We start from the raw sequence: 16,873 nt of genomic DNA on the forward strand, positions 1-16,873 counted from the left end.
CAACAAAAAAAGGATTTGTGACTAAAAGACAAGTTGTAACTTCCTCAAAAAATCGCAATCCAACAATTGTTTTTCAGAAAAATTGCAAAATTGAAAACCAAAAGAAATCTCAACCAAAAAATTTTTTTGCAACCTCCCAAAAAATTGCAACCATATAAAGTTTTTGCAAAAAATTTGCACATTTTCAAAACAAAATCAAATTTGCAACCCCAAAAAAGGATTTGGAAGCTGCAAAAAAATATTTACAAACAAAAAATGTGTTCTAAGCAAAACAAATTAGAATCCCAAAAAATGTTTCCATCCCAAAAAATGTGAAACTAAAAATACCATTTGCATCCCAAAAACATTTTTTTCAACAAAAACGATTTGCAACCCCCAAAGAATATGTTTTTGACAAAAGACGATTTGTAGACAAACAAATATATTTCAAACAAAAATCTTTTTTTTTTTTGGTTTAAAATCTTTTTTTCTTTTTTCTTTTTTTTACAACAAATACAAATATTTCTTACCAAAAACAATTGCAACCAATAAAATGATTTGCCACAAAAAAAAAGGATTTGTGACTAAAAGACAAGTTGTAACCTCCTCAAAAAATCGGAATCCAACTATTTTTTTTCAGAAAAATTGCAAAATTGAAAAACAAAAGAAATCTCAACCAGAAAAATTATTTGCAACCTCCCAAAAAATTGCAACCAAATAAAGTTTTTGCAAAAAATGTGCACATTTTCAAAACAAAATCTAATTTGCAACCCAAAAAAAGGATTTGGAAGCAGCAAAAAAATATTTACAAACAAAAAATGTGTTCTAAGCAAAACACATTTGAATCCCAAAAAATGTTTCCATCCCAAAATATGTGCAACTAAAAATACCATTTGCATCCCAAAAACTTTTTTTTTTCAACAAAAACGATTTGCAACCCCCAAAGAATATGTTTTTTGGACAGAAAACGATTTGTAGACAAACAAATATATTTCAACCAAAAATCTATTTTTTTTTTGTTTAAAATCTTTTTTTCTTTCTTTTGTTTTTACAACAAATACAAATATTTCTTACCAAAAACAATTGCAACCAATAAAATGATTTGCCACAAAAAAAGGATTTGTGACTAAAAGACAAGTTGTAACCTCCTCAAAAAAATCGCAATCCAACTATTTTTTTGCAGAAAAATTGCAAAATTGAAAAACAAAAGAAATCTCAACCAGAAAAATTATTTGCAACCTCCCAAAAAATTGCAACCAAATAATGTGCACATTTTCAAAACAAAATCAAATTTGAAACCCAAAAAAAGGATTTGGAAGCAGCAAAAAAATATTTACAAACAAAAAATGTGTTCTAAGCAAAACAAATTTGAATCCCAAAAAGTGTTTCCATCCCAAAATATGTGCAACTAAAATACCATTTGCATCCCAAAAACATTTTTTTCAACAAAAACGATTTGCAACCCCCAAAAAATATGTTTTTTTTTTGTTTAAAATCTTTTTTTCTTTCTTTTTTTTTTACAACAAATACAAATATTTCTTACCAAAAACAATTGCAACCAATAAAATGATTTGCCACAAAAAAAGGATTTGTGACTAAAAGACAAGTTGTAACCTCCTCAAAAAAATCGCAATCCAACTATTTTTTTGCAGAAAAATTGCAAAATTGAAAAACAAAAGAAATCTCAACCAGAATAATTATTTGCAACCTCCCAAAAAATTGCAACCAAATAATGTGCACATTTTCAAAACAAAATCAAATTTGAAACCCAAAAAAAGGATTTGGAAGCAGCAAAAAAATATTTACAAACAAAAAATGTGTTCTAAGCAAAACAAATTTGAATCCCAAAAAGTGTTTCCATCCCAAAATATGTGCAACTAAAATACCATTTGCATCCCAAAAACATTTTTTTCAACAAAAACGATTTGCAACCCCCAAAAAATATGGGTTTTTTTTGAAAAAAAACGATTTGTAGACAAACAAATATATTTCAACCAAAAATCTCCTTTTTTTTTGGTTTAAAATCTTTTTTTCTTTCTTTTTTTTTTTACAACAAATACAAATATTTCTTACCAAAAACAATTGCAACCAATAAAATGATTTGCCACAAAAAAAGGATTTGTGACTAAAAGACAAGTTGTAACCTCCGCAAAAAATCGCAATCCAACTATTTTTTTGCAGAAAAATTGCACAATTGAAAAACAAAAGAAATCTCAACCAGAAAAATTATTTGCAACCTCCCAAAAAATTGCAACCAAATAAAATGTTTGCAAAAAATGTGCACATTTTCAAAACAAAATCAAATTTGCAACCCAAAAAAAGGATTTGGAAGCAGCAAAAAAATATTTACAAAAAAAAATGTGTTCTAAGCAAAACAAATTTGAATCCCAAAAAATGTTTCCATCCCAAAAAATGTGCAACTAAAAATACCATTTGCATCCCAAAAACATTTTTTCAACAAAAACGATTTGCAACCCCCAAAGAATATGTTTTTTTTGACAAAAGACGATTTGTAGACAAACAAATATATTTCAAACAAAAATCTTTTTTTTTTTTTGGTTTAATATCATTTTTTTTTTTTTTTTTTTTTTTTACAACAAATACAAATATTTCTTACCAAAAACAATTGCAACCAATAAAATGATTTGCAACAAAAAAAAAGGATTTGTGACTAAAAGACAAGTTGTAACCTCCTCAAAAAATCGCAATCCAACAATTTTTTTTCAGAAAAATTGCAAAATTGAAAAACAAAAGAAATCTCAACCAAAAAAATTATTTGCAACCTCCCAAAAAATTGCAAGCAAATAAAGTTTTTGCAAAAAAAGTGCACATTTTCAAAAACAAAATCAAATTTGCAACCCAAAAAAAGGATTTGGAAGCAGCAAAAAAATATTTACAAACAACAAATGTGTTCTAAGCAAAACAAATTTGAATCCCAAAAAGTGTTTCCATCCCAAAATATGTGCAACTAAAAATACCATTTGCATCCCAAAAACATTTTTTTTCAACAAAAACGATTTGCAACCCCCCAAAAATATGGGGTTTTTTTTGACAAAAAACGATTTGTAGACAAACAAATATATTTCAACCAAAAATCTTTTTTTTTTTTTTTTTTGGTTTAATATCATTTTTTCTTTTTTTTTTTTTTTTTTTTACAACAAATACAAATATTTCTTACCAAAAACAATTGCAACCAATAAAATGATTTGCAACAAAAAAAAAGGATTTGTGACTAAAAGACAAGTTGTAACCTCCTCAAAAAATCGCAATCCAACAATTTTTTTTCAGAAAAATTGCAAAATTGAAAAACAAAAGAAATCTCAACCAAAAAAATTATTTGCAACCTCCCAAAAAATTGCAAGCAAATAAAGTTTTTGCAAAAAAAGTGCACATTTTCAAAAACAAAATCAAATTTGCAACCCAAAAAAAGGATTTGGAAGCAGCAAAAAAATATTTACAAACAAAAAATGTGTTCTAAGCAAAACAAATTTGAATCCCAAAAAATGTTTCCATCCCAAAAAATGTGCAACTAAAAATACCATTTGCATCCCAAAAACTTTTTTTTTTCGACAAGAACGATTTGCAACCCCCCAAAAAAATTTTTTTTTTGACAAAAAACGATTTGTAGACAAACAAATATATTTCAACCAAAAATCCATTTTTTTTTTGGTTTAAAATCATTTTTTCTTTTTTTTTTTACAACAAATACAAATATTTCTTACCAAAAACAATTGCAACCAATAAAATGATTTGCAACAAAAAAAGGATTTTTTCAATCCAACTATTTTTTTGCAGAAAAATTGCAAATTTGCAAGACATAATTTAACAAAATGTTTTTCGAAGACCTTTATGGAAAGTAAAAATCGAGGACCTAGATTTCCCTCGCCCGGACGCGGGTCACAAAGTACAAAAAATATTTGGAACCAAACAAAATATTTCTAAACCAAAAATAAATTTTGCAACCAAACATAATTTACAACCAAAAATATGCCTAACCCAAAAAAATTGCATCAAAACTATTTCAATCCTAAACAATTTGCAACCAAAATACAATGATTTTTAAATAAAAACGATTTGTAACCAGAAAAAAATATGTTTAAACCAAAACATAATTTGCAAAACATCGCAACCAAAAATATGATTGCATAGAATGTGCACATTTTCAAAACTAAAAAACAGATTTTGAAGTAAGAGAAAAAGATTCCCGACTCAAAAAAAATTTTGCAGCAAAATAACAATTTGCCACCAAAAAAAAGATTTTTAACCAAAAATTATTTGTCGACCCCACCTTCACCTCCAGAAATAAAAATTGCAACAAAAAAAAACCTTTGTAACAAAAAATAATTTTTAACTCAACCTTTTTTGGGGGGGTACACTGCAAAAAGTCAGTGTTCAAAAACAAGAAAAAAAAAATAGGGGTATTTTATTTGAAGTAAGCAAAATTATCTGCCAATAGAACAAGAAAATTCGGCTTGTCAAGACTTTCCAAAACAAGTCAAATTAGCTAACCTCAATGAAAAACAAAACAATTTGCAACCCCCAAACAATGTTTTTTTTTGACAAAAAACGATTTGTAGACAAACAAATATATTTCAACCAAACCCAAAAAAATTGCATCAAAACTATATCAATCCTAAACAATTTGCAACCAAAATACAATGATTTTTAAACAAAAACGATTTGTAACCAGAAAAAAGTATGTTTAAACCAAAACATAATTTGCAAAACATCGCAACCAAAAATATGATTGCATATCATCCTCGGCTTGGCCCTGCGATGAGATGGCGACTTGTCCAGGGTGTACCCCTCCTTCCGCCCGATTGTAGCTGAGATAGGCTCCAGCGACCCCGAAGGGAATAAGCGGTAGAAAATGGATGGATGGATGGGGCTGTGCTTGTGCAGCCCTTTGAGACACTTGTGATTTAGGGCTATATAAATAAACATTGATTGATTGATAGAATGTGCACATTTTCAAAACTAAAAAACAGATTTTGAAGTAAAAGAAAAAGATTCCCGACCCAAAACATTTTTTGCAGCAAAATAACAATTTGCCACCAAAAAAAAGATTTTTAACCAAAAATTATTTGTCGACCCCACATTCACCTCCAGAAAAATAAATTGCAACAAAAAAAACCTTAACAAAAAATAATTTTTAACTCAACCTTTTTTTGGGGGGTACACTGCAAAAAGTCAGTGTTCAAAAACAAGAAAAAAAATACAAAAAAATAGGGGTATTTTATTTGAAGTAAGCAAAATTATCTGCCAATAGAACAAGAAAATTCGGCTTGTCAAGACTTTACAAAACAAGTCAAATTAGCTAACCTCAATAAACCCAAAAATAGCTTAAAATAAGTATATTGTCACTAATAAGTGCACTTTTCTTGGTAAAAAAAAAAAAAGAGACATTTTCGCTCAAATGTTGAAAAATATTCTTAAATGAAGTGCCATTATCTTGACATAATGATATTACATTTCTTGAAAGCAGCAAACTTATACTAAAAACTAGTTTATTGTTCTTAATGGAAAGGCAACAAGGCAAGCGCTCGTTACTCTCGGGGTCTCCTAGCAGTTCAGGCAAATCATATTGTCTAAAAATGCATTTTTCCATGGATAACATGACATCATCGCGCCAAGTGCGTGCTCTTTCAGTCAATTAGTGCGCATATTTACACCCCGGCCCCCGGACAAAATGTTTTTAATTGTAATTTTGAGGAATTTATCTGAATGTGCATGAACTATTTCTGTTAAAAATTGTTAGAAATGTTAAATGTTTAAATATTAACTGTCAGTTTACTGTACTGTGCCAACTGTACTACTATATGAGTACCTATTTTATATTGTTTCATTGAAAATAAAACAGCAAAGTTTTAATTATGAGACACAATTGTGTCAAAATCATGATTTTTTTTTTTCATGCTTGAAATAAGAAATGATGACTTTAAAAAAGTAGTTTTCTACTTGTGAGTGTTGATGACACAACACTTGATATTCTAGTTTCAAGCATGTTTTACTCAATATAGCTCATCAAATCTCAGCAACAAGCTGTAATATCTTACTGAGATCATTTAGAACACTTAAAACAAGTAAAACACTCTAACATAAAATCTGCTTAGTGAGAAGAATGATCTTATCAGACAGAAAATAAGCAAATATCAGCCTTATTTGAGATATTTCATCTTACTTAGATTGCAGTTTTTGCAGTGTAGAAAATGCATTTTTTGTGCGGTCGCATACGTAGATCCATGCACATTTCTCTCCACTGTGTAGAAGTTTGTGTCAACCACGCTGCGACCCACCATGACCAGCCACCCGGAGCTGCTCTACTGGGAAGGATGCGCTTCGTTTGTGGCCGACTTCCTGTCTCTGACTCCTCTGGAGCCGCCTGGAGAGCTGGTGAGTGAGCATCACGCTCCATGCAAACTAAAGATACGGGAGTGTGACTAAAGACGTGTGTGTTCCAGCCCAAGTTCTTCTTCTCGGCCACGTCGGTGCTGCACAGTCAGACGGCCACGTGTTTCGAGTACTCCGCCGTGCTCTGCAGTCTCCTGCTGGGCGCCAACTACGACGCCTACTGCGTTAGCGGCTACGCTAGCAAGGAGATGTGCCTGCTGGACCAGCGCCTTCAAGAGTGCCACCTTCTGGACAACCAGGCCAAGGTAAGTGGGGCAAACTAGGGGCATACTTGCCAACCTTGAGACCTCCGGTTTCGGGAGGTGGGGGTGGGGGGTGGGGCGTGGTCGGGGGTGGGGCGGGGGGCGTGGTTAAGATATATATATATATATATATATATATAAGAAATACTTGACTTTCAGTGAATTCTAGCTATATATATATATATATATTTTATTACACATATATATATGTAAGAAAAGTATTCAACAAGAACAACATTAAATTGAGCTACAGCTGCATGAACAATATACGACAAATCATCTCAAACCACAACAAAACAATTGCAAATGAGCCGTCGACCCCCAGACAGAGCGACTCCAAAACCAACAAAGGATGTAACTGTCGAAAGAAACCTGATTGCCCTCTCAACGGGGGGTGCTTACAAACATCAGTTGTCTACCAATCTAAGGTAACACGCAAGGACATTAACACATCCGACACGTATGTAGGATTAACCGAGGGAGAATTCAAAACCAGATGGAACAATCACAAGGCTTCTTTCAGGAACCAAAACCTGCGGAATGCCACAGAACTCAGCAAACACATTTGGGACCTCAAAGACAATAATGTTGAATATTCAATAACATGGCAAATTCTTGCATCCAGCACACCTTACAATAGTGGTAATAAAAGATGCAACCTATGCTTGAAAGAGAAACTGTTTATTATTTACCGTCCAGACCTGTCATCCCTCAACAAGCGCAGCGAAATTGTAACAACATGCCGCCATAGACGGAAACACCTCCTAGGTAACACATGAGCCAATCACCACGCCCCTAGGCCAGCCTGTACCCACCCACTCTGTGCCCTATATAAACCATGGTATGCGAATGCTCCCATTAAAATCTCCTGATGATTGAGGGTACCCCCCCTCATGAAACAGGCCTGTAGAGATGAAATAGTCTTGTGATTTTTTTCCCACACATACATATATATATATATATATATATATATATATATATATATATATATATATATTAGAGATGCGCGGATAGGCAATTATTTCATCCGCAACCGCATCAGAAAGTCGTCCACCATTCGCCATCCACCCGATGTAACATTTGATCAGAACCGCGCCCGCTCGTTGTTATATATCTAATATAGACGATGCAAGGCATTAGTGAGGTTATAAAGCTTTTGCCTGTTAAAGAAAGGAGACTGATCCAATGCAGCACAGACATTCGCGTGCCACGCTGTCACGACCCAGACGCACACCAGTGCGCAATCATATGGGAGCCGCGCTGAGCGCACCTCCAAGCGCGTCTCGCTGCCGGCGACGGCCGGGTATGGGCCCGACGCTCCAGCGCCATCCATTTTCAGGGCTAGTTGATTCGGCAGGTGGGTTGTTACACACTCCTTAGCGGGTTCCGACTTCCATGGCCACCGTCCTGCTCTCTATATCAACCAGGGTGAGCCCCACCCCTTTCGTGAGCGCACTGCGCGCGGAGTGACCCCTGTTACGCGCCCCCGGCAACAGGGGTGGCGGGCAGGTAAGCTGCGCGGGCGGAGCGCGCGCAGTGACCCCTGTTACGAGCCCCCGGCCACGGGGGTGGCGGGCAGGTAAGCTGCTTACCTGCTGCGCGTGACGCCGGCCGCGGCGAAGGCGGGGTGTCGGTGCGTTGGTGACCCTGGACGTGCGTCGGGCCCTTCTCGCGGATCGCCTCAGCTACGGCTCCCGGTGGGGCCCTCTCGGGGGAAGGGGCCTCGGTCCCGGACCCCGGCGAGGCGTCCCTTCTCCGCTCCGTAAAAGTGTCCATCTCTTTTCTTTTTTTTTCTTCTGTTGTGGCATATGCTGCTGGTGCCTGCTCGTTTTTCGTATGTGGGTAACAACATTTAACTATGTATATATATTTCCCAATTGGTTTAACTGCCACCCGCCTGAATCTATTTAAAATCGATTTTTTTTTTATTTCAACCGCCCGACCCGGCCCGACCCGCGGATAAAATCTAATTTTTTTTAATTTCATCCGCTCGATCCGCGGATAATCCGCGGACTCCGCGGTTGTGCCCGCAAACCGCGCATCTCTAATATATATATATATATATATATATATATATATATATATATATGTGTATATATATAAATAAATAAAAGAAATACTTGAATTTCAGTGTTCATTTATTTACACATATACACACACATAGCACTCATCTACTCATTGTTGAGTTAAGGGTTGAATTGTCCATCCTTGTTCTATTCTCTGTCACTATTTCAGAACACACACATTATACAAATATACATTATAAAATCAATAAGAAAACAGGAGCTCTAATTTGGGAGTCTGAATTAGGATCAGAAGTTCCTATATAAACATTGCGCACTCACGTCGCCTTTTTGTATTGATTACTGCAGCTGTGCACTGGATTCAGTCACAAATACAAACTACAACTCACAAACACTTTAGAGTTAGGCTCCACCATCAGAATGTGTACTTAAACTTATAAAGATCACATGGATATTATTCAGTGAGTTGATTCACCAAAACTAACCTGTTATACAGGAGGAAAAAGCACACAGGACGTTTCAATTGTTCACAGACTGGTCGCGCTCATCAGAATGACAAGACACTTCCGGTCTGCAGGCGATAGCATTCAATTGGGAAGAAACGCCCTACTGCCCCCTACTGACCAATGTGAATACTGACAAATGTGTAATGACAGCTCCAAAAACTAATTCAAACCATAAAATAAAATAAATAAATCAACACAAAAATGTGACACATTATGGGTGGGTCACATATGCATGTACAGTAGATGGCAGTATTGTCCTGTTTAAAAGTGTCACAACATTGCTGTTTACGGCAGACGAACTGCTTTACGGGGGACGAAAACTTGACTGCTGTTGTTGTGTGTTGTTACCGCGCTGGGAGGACGTTAATGAAACTGCCTAACAATAAACCCACATAAGAAACCAAGAACTCGCCCTCCATCATTAGCTGTTTATATTGTGGGAAAGCGGACGTGTGAACAGGCTGTCAACACGTCGCTCAGGTCCGCATGGAGCTGGAGGGGGCGTGGCCTCCAGCTCCGCCTGAATTTCGGGAGATTTTTCGGGAGAAAATTTGTCCCGGGAGCTTTTCGGGAGAGGCGCTGAATTTCGGGAGTCTCCCGGAAAATCCGGGAGGGTTGGCAAGTATGACTAGGGGTGTAACGGTACACAAACATTTGGGTTCGGTACGTACCTCGGTTTAGAGGTCACGGTCCGGTTCATTTTCGGTACAGTAAGAAAACAACAAAATATACATTTTTGGGTTATTTATTTACCAAAATCTTCCACCAAAAATATTTCTCTTAGTGTAATATTTGATGTGAAGTAATGGGAACCTTGGATAGGTCAATAATTCATAATAACATTCATTTTGATTCAATATTATGTTTTGAACAATGACAGTTTGAAAGAAAAAAATTGTTTTTGTTTTATTAGTCAACATTGCAACTTTTTCTAAATGACATTTAACCTTTAAGCTTTTTTATTTCACTTTTGTTATGTTTTTGTTTATTTGAATAGTATTTTTAGAATGTGCCGTGGGCCTTTAAAACATTAGCTGTGGGCCGCAAATGGCACACTTTTGACACCCCTGCTAAAGATAATAAAAAATTAAATGTGATAAATCTATGGATAAAAAGCAGTTTATCATAACTCTCTCTCTCTCTCTGTCTCTGCCCCTCCCTCACCAATGCTGCTGTTTGTTTTGTTTTTAACCCCTTCTTAACCCTGAACGTACATTGAAAATACACGCAACCCTAACTCAAAATGCCGGACATTTGAGGCATTTAAGAAACTCCGCCCTGACAGCTCCGCAAAAGAGGACATGTCCGGTGAAAAGAGGACGTATGGTCAGTCTATCCTAGCCCGTTAGCTGCTAGCATGCCGTGTGTTGTGCCTCGGTGTGCATTGTTTACACAACGTGCGTTACGCTACTTAATATGTCCGTGTGGAAACTCGTTCGGTACACCTCCGAACCGAACCGGAACCCCCGTACCGAAACGGTTCAATACAAATACACGTACCGTTACACCCCTAGGGGCAACCCTAAAGTTAAAAAGTTAAAGTCCCAGGGATAGCGTGGCGTGATCTGTCAAGACTTGGACTATGGCGTGGTTTGTTCTCCCGTGGTGCAAATGAACATTTGGACCAGACATGGCGTGAAGGTGAAGACATATTTAATTTTACTATAACAAAAAGAACAAACTAAAGGCGCGCACAAGGCGGAAGTCCAAACTTGACAAATTAAACCAATACTTGCACGTGGGCAAAAAACTAGTGATGGGTCCGGCAACACCGATGCATCGGCGCATGCGTCGAGCTCATAGAGCAAAACCCTGTGTCGGTGCGCGTACCGCTTTTAGAAAGTCACGTGACCGATCATGAGCTGTTTTGGTCACGTGACCGATACGCCAACTGTGTCGCACTGACGCCTCCTCTGTGCCCTGTGAGCGGCTCTTTTCTACAGCCGGAGAAATAATAACTAAGAAGAGAAAGCGTCTAAAATGTAATACGTCGGAAAAACTTTTTTTTTTTTTTTTTTTTATAAAAATGTGTAAAAAAATGAAATTAAAACAATTCCCAGTCCACAATCATCCACAACACGTTCTCTTAGATTTCCATGTTATGATACATGTTCACATTATTTATTGACTGTATCTAAAAAAGATTAAAATATATTTTTTATTTAAATGAAGATATGAAATAATCCTAAATGAAATACAATGACTTGGTTTATATTATTGTACAGGTAAAAGCCAGTAAATTAGAATATTTTGAAAAACTTGATTTATTTCAGTAATTTCATTCAAAAGGTGTAACTTGTACATTATATTTATTCATTGCACACAGACTGATGTATTCAAATGTTTATTTCATTTAATTTTGATGATTTGAAGTGGCAACAAATGAAAATCCAAAATTCCGTGTGTCACAAAATTAGAATATTACTTAAGGCTAATACAAAAAAGGGATTTTTAGAAATGTTGGCCAACTGAAAAGTATGAAAATGAAAAATATGAGCATGTACAATACTCAATACTTGGTTGGAGCTCCTTTTGCCTCAATTACTGCATTAATGCGGCGTGGCATGGAGTCGATGAGTTTCTGGCACTGCTCAGGTGTTATGAGAGCCCAGGTTGCTCTGATAGTGGCCTTCAACTCTTCTGCGTTTTTGGGTCTGGCATTCTGCATCTTCCTTTTCACAATACCCCACAGATTTTCTATGGGGCTAAGGTCAGGGGAGTTGGCGGGCCAATTTAGAACAGAAATACCATGGTCCGTAAACCAGGCACGGGTAGATTTTGCGCTGTGTGCAGGCGCCAAGTCCTGTTGGAACTTGAAATCTCCATCTCCATAGAGCAGGTCAGCAGCAGGAAGCATGAAGTGCTCTAAAACTTGCTGGTAGACGGCTGCGTTGACCCTGGATCTCAGGAAACAGAGTGGACCGACACCAGCAGATGACATGGCACCCCAAACCATCACTGATGGTGGAAACTTTACACTAGACTTCAGGCAACGTGGATCCTGTGCCTCTCCTGTCTTCCTCCAGACTCTGGGACCTCGATTTCCAAAGGAAATGCAAAATTTGCATGGTTGGGTGATGGTTTGGGGTGCCATGTCATCTGCTGGTGTCGGTCCACTCTGTTTCCTGAGATCCAGGGTCAACGCAGCCGTCTACCAGCAAGTTTTAGAGCACTTCATGCTTCCTGCTGCTGACCTGCTCTATGGAGATGGAGATTTCAAGTTCCAACAGGACTTGGCGCCTGCACACAGCGCAAAATCTACCCGTGCCTGGTTTACGGACCATGGTATTTCTGTTCTAAATTGGCCCGCCAACTCCCCTGACCTTAGCCCCATAGAAAATCTGTGGGGTATTGTGAAAAGGAAGATGCAGAATGCCAGACCCAAAAACGCAGAAGAGTTGAAGGCCACTATCAGAGCAACCTGGGCTCTCATAACACCTGAGCAGTGCCAGAAACTCATGGACTCCATGCCACGCCGCATTAACGCAGTAATTGAGGCAAAAGGAGCTCCAACCAAGTATTGAGTATTGTACATGCTCATATTTTTCATTTTCATACTTTTCAGTTGGCCAACATTTCTAAAAATCCCTTTTTTGTATTAGCCTTAAGTAATATTCTAATTTTGTGACACACGGAATTTTGGATTTTCATTTGTTGCCACTTCAAATCATCAAAATTAAATGAAATAAACATTTGAATGCATCAGTCTGTGTGCAATGAATAAATATAATGTACAAGTTACACCTTTTGAATGCAATTACTGAAATAAATCAAGTTTTTCAAAATATTCAAATTTACTGGCTTTTACCTGTATATACTAGGGCAGGGGTCACTAACGCGGTGCCCGCAGGCACCAGGTAGCCCGTAAGGACCAGATCAGTCGCCCGCTTGCCTGTTCTAAAAATAGCTCAAATAGCAGCACTTACCAGTGAGCTGCCTCTATTTTTTAAATTTTATTTATTTACTGGCAAGCTGGTCTCGCTTTGCTCGATATTTTTAATTCTAAAAGAGACAAAACTCAAATAGAATTTGAAAATCCAAGAAAATATTTTAAAGACTTGGTCTTCACTTGGAATAAGCGGTAGAAAATGGATGGATGGATGGGTCTTCACTTGTTTAAATAAATTCATTTGTTTTTTTTACTTTGCTTCTTATTACTTTTAGAAATACAATTTTAGAGAAAGAATACAACCTTAAAAATGATTTTAGGATTTTTAAACATATATACCTTTTTACCTTTTAAATTTCTTCCTCTTCTTTCCTGACAATTTAAATCAATGTTCAAGTAATTTTTTATTTTTTTTATTGTAAAGAATAATAAATATTTTAGCTTCTGTGTTTTCGACGAAGAATATTTGTGAAATATTTCTTCAAACTTACTATGATTAAAATTCAAAAAAAAATATTCTGGCAAATCTAGAAAATCTGTAGAATCAAATTTAAATCTTATTTCAAAGTATTTTGAATTTCTTTTAAAATTTTTGTTCTGGAAAATCTAGAAGAAATACTGATTTGTCTTTGTTAGAAATATAGCTTGGTCCAATTTGTTATATATTCTAACAAAGTGCAGATTGGATTTTAACCAATTTAAAACATGTCATCAAAATTCTCAAATGTATCTTAATCAGGAAAAATGACTAATGATGTTCCATAAATTCTTTTTTTTATTTTTTCAAAAAGATTCAAATTAGCTAGTTTGTCTCTTCTTTTTGTCGGTTGAATTTTGAATTTTAAAGAGTCGAAACAAATTAGCTAGTTTTTCTCTTCTTTTTGTCGGTTGAATTTTGAATTTTAAAGAGTCGAAATTGAAGATAAACTATGTTTCAAAATTTTATTTTAATTTTTTTCGTGTTTTATCCTCTTTTAAACCGTTCAATTAAGTGTTTTTTTCATCATTTATTCTCTACAAAAAATCTTCCGTAAAAGGGAAAAAAAATGTACGACGGAATGACAGAAATACCCATTTTTTTATATATATAAATGTATTTATTTAGCTATTCTTGTTTAAATCACACTTACGTGTAACTTACAAATGACAATATATTTATTTATTTAAGTGTGTATCAAACTGGTAGCCCTTCGCATTAATCAGTACCCAAGAAGTAGTTTTTGGTTTCAAAAAGGTTGGTGACCCCTGTACTAGGGCAAAAAATCAGTGTCAGTTGAGTCGGTCCATAGGTTGCCTGTAGGGATTTTTAATGTCCAGCAGATGTCAGTATTTAGTGACACAGTATCGACATAGTATCAATACAGTTTTGCAATGTGTCGAAACGCTTCATGGCGCCTCATCAACCCATCACTACAAAAAACTAAGGACATGAACAAAAGTTGCTAACTGTGGCATGAATCGAAAAAACTTACTTGGACAGGGCATGAAGTACGCAGAGGTAAACAGAGTGTGACAGGGGTATGAATGCGGGATGTCACCAGAAAGACAAACTGAAAACAATGAACTTAAATACTACAGACATGATTAACAAAAACAGGTGCGTGACTCAAAACGTGAAACCGGTGCGTGACGTGACAGGTGAAAACTGATGGGTTGCTATGGTGACAAACAAGAGTGCACAATGAGTCCAAACGTGGAACAGGTGAAACTAATGGGTAATCATGGAAACAAGACAAGGGAGTGAAAAGCCAGAAACTAAAGAGTCCAATAACTAAACTAAACAAAACATGACTAAAACAAAACATGATTACACAGACATGACATGATCGTGACATGGCGTGCAGGTGGAGGGCGCCGAGGCGAAAAGCGAGAGCGACAACGCGCTGAAGCGGGAGGTGAAGAGCCGCTTCTTGACCAACCAGGCCGAAAAAGAACGGGAAGAAGCCGAGGCCAAATCCAAGAAGCACGAGGTAAGGTGACCCAGGAAGTCTGAAGTCATCATCTCACATCCGTTTGGGCCTCCTTGGGCAGGAAGAACCCCAGCCTGCTGTTGACTCCCTGAGGGGCCTGCGAGTCCACTGCTGGGTTCTGGTCCTGGCCGGGTGTCGCAGCGTCCAGGAGAACTTCTTCATCGACCCGCTCACAGGAAGGAGCTACAGCACCACGCACGACCACTTCCTGGGGGTGGAGAGCGTGTGGAACAACCTCAACTACTACGTCAACATGCAGGACTGCAAGGACGTCTGCACTGTGAGTCACACAAATACAGCAAGTCTTAGTCTGTTCCAGTGTCAAACTGTGCAAGCGCACAGGCCAGGTTTTAACACTTAGGACTTCTCGGGTGTGACTTCGGGTCATTTTTTTAAATGGCCTGCGCACATTCTAAAGATACTACTAAGAAAAAAAGATTAAAAAACATAAAGTGGAATACAAGAGCAAACAGGAAGTGGCTGTTTTTTTTCTTTAAAACTGTCATTGCTCCCCCCAAAAAAAAGAATCAAAATCAATATTTTTGAAATGTATTGACCTCTTCAAGGCTCCAAATACTGTACATCAAACATTACACTTGGAAATATTTTGAGTGGAAAATATTGCCAATTGTGTGTGTTTGCCATTTAAAAACAAAGTTGTCTTTGACAAAAAGGCATACCTGCCAACTACTCCGGTTTTCCCGTAATTCGTACGGTTTTCATCAACCTATTCCGGGTTACGGTTGCAGTGATAAAAAATACGGTTTTTCATTAATTAAAAAAAAAAAAAGGGTGAAAACTAGGCGAATTGCACCTTGTGCAGACAAGATTTTTCGATCGGACACGGAGGAATTAGCGATGTAAAAGACCACGTTGGGACAAAAAAACACAAGTCTAATGCCGTTGCTAGCGATACAAGTGGAAAACTTTCAACGTTTTTCGTCGCCCAGATTCTTTGGATGTGATAAATGCCGAAGTTTTATTTACGGAGGCAATAATTGAGCATGGACTTCCAATCGCACTGGCTGATCACATGGGACAGTTAAATGTTTGTAATGCAACCTTTAAAAATCATTACGCGGTGATCGCGGTCCCAAAAATAAACTTTTCTTGCATGATAATGTCCAGAAAAATTCGCTTTATATTACTATAGAGTCCTTTTAACGAATGAGTTTGATGGTTTATCACAAACCTTAAATGAAAGAAGTCCTTTGTTCTCCTGCACCATGAATGCGCTTTGGCCTTGCTTCGTGTTTGGTGCGCAATCCTGTCGGCTGTATTTCACAGCACGACATACTGTTAAAAGTGTTTATACTATTTATGCTTTCAAGTCCAAGTTGAAGAAATCTTGTTAAATGTTGACAGCATAACTACCAAAATACAGAAGTATGTCCTTAATATTTTTGCAGTGCTATTTCTGTTGAAAAGTTCAAATGATTACATTAGAGATGTGATGTGCCACTTTTCAAGTGTCTGATGGCTTCAATTAATTTTCATTAATTTTTCATATTTTGAATTCTTTTGAAAGGCTTACAAAAAAACTACATTTGAATTGTAATTCCATGCTATTGACAGGACTATTAATTTTAATGAAGTTAGCTTACCATGTTTACAGTATGATAATTGTGATAGAAATGTGCATTTTAGGCACAGAATATTTTTTACAATTGAACAAGGCAGTAGATTATACAAGCTTGGACAGAAAGTTAATAATGACACCAATTTTTTTTTTAATGGAATTGTTTAGTACTGTTTTACCATTTGTTTACTGTAAAAAGTGTTTATACTTTCAATGGACAAATTGAAGTCTTGTGAAAGGTTGACAGGATAACTGGCATTAACTGTCAAAATA

General features: G+C 36.4%; 1 protein-coding gene across 2 annotated transcripts in view; it reads left to right on the forward strand.

Annotated features, from left to right (window-relative positions):
• The window catches only part of ccdc135 (coiled-coil domain containing 135), a 43,127-nt gene that overhangs the window by 11,909 nt on the left and 14,345 nt on the right, over positions 1 to 16,873 (forward strand). For both annotated transcript variants that reach the window (XM_061925847.2, XM_061925856.1), the window contains 4 exons: positions 6,247 to 6,372; positions 6,441 to 6,635; positions 14,896 to 15,021; positions 15,083 to 15,301. In XM_061925847.2, coding sequence (XP_061781831.1) covers positions 6,247 to 6,372; positions 6,441 to 6,635; positions 14,896 to 15,021; positions 15,083 to 15,301 — 666 coding nt within the window. The remainder of the gene's footprint in view (positions 1 to 6,246; positions 6,373 to 6,440; positions 6,636 to 14,895; positions 15,022 to 15,082; positions 15,302 to 16,873) is intronic.

The sequence above is a fragment of the Nerophis lumbriciformis genome, linkage group LG01 (genome assembly GCF_033978685.3).
Source record: "Nerophis lumbriciformis linkage group LG01, RoL_Nlum_v2.1, whole genome shotgun sequence".
Classification (NCBI taxonomy): domain Eukaryota; kingdom Metazoa; phylum Chordata; class Actinopteri; order Syngnathiformes; family Syngnathidae; genus Nerophis; species Nerophis lumbriciformis.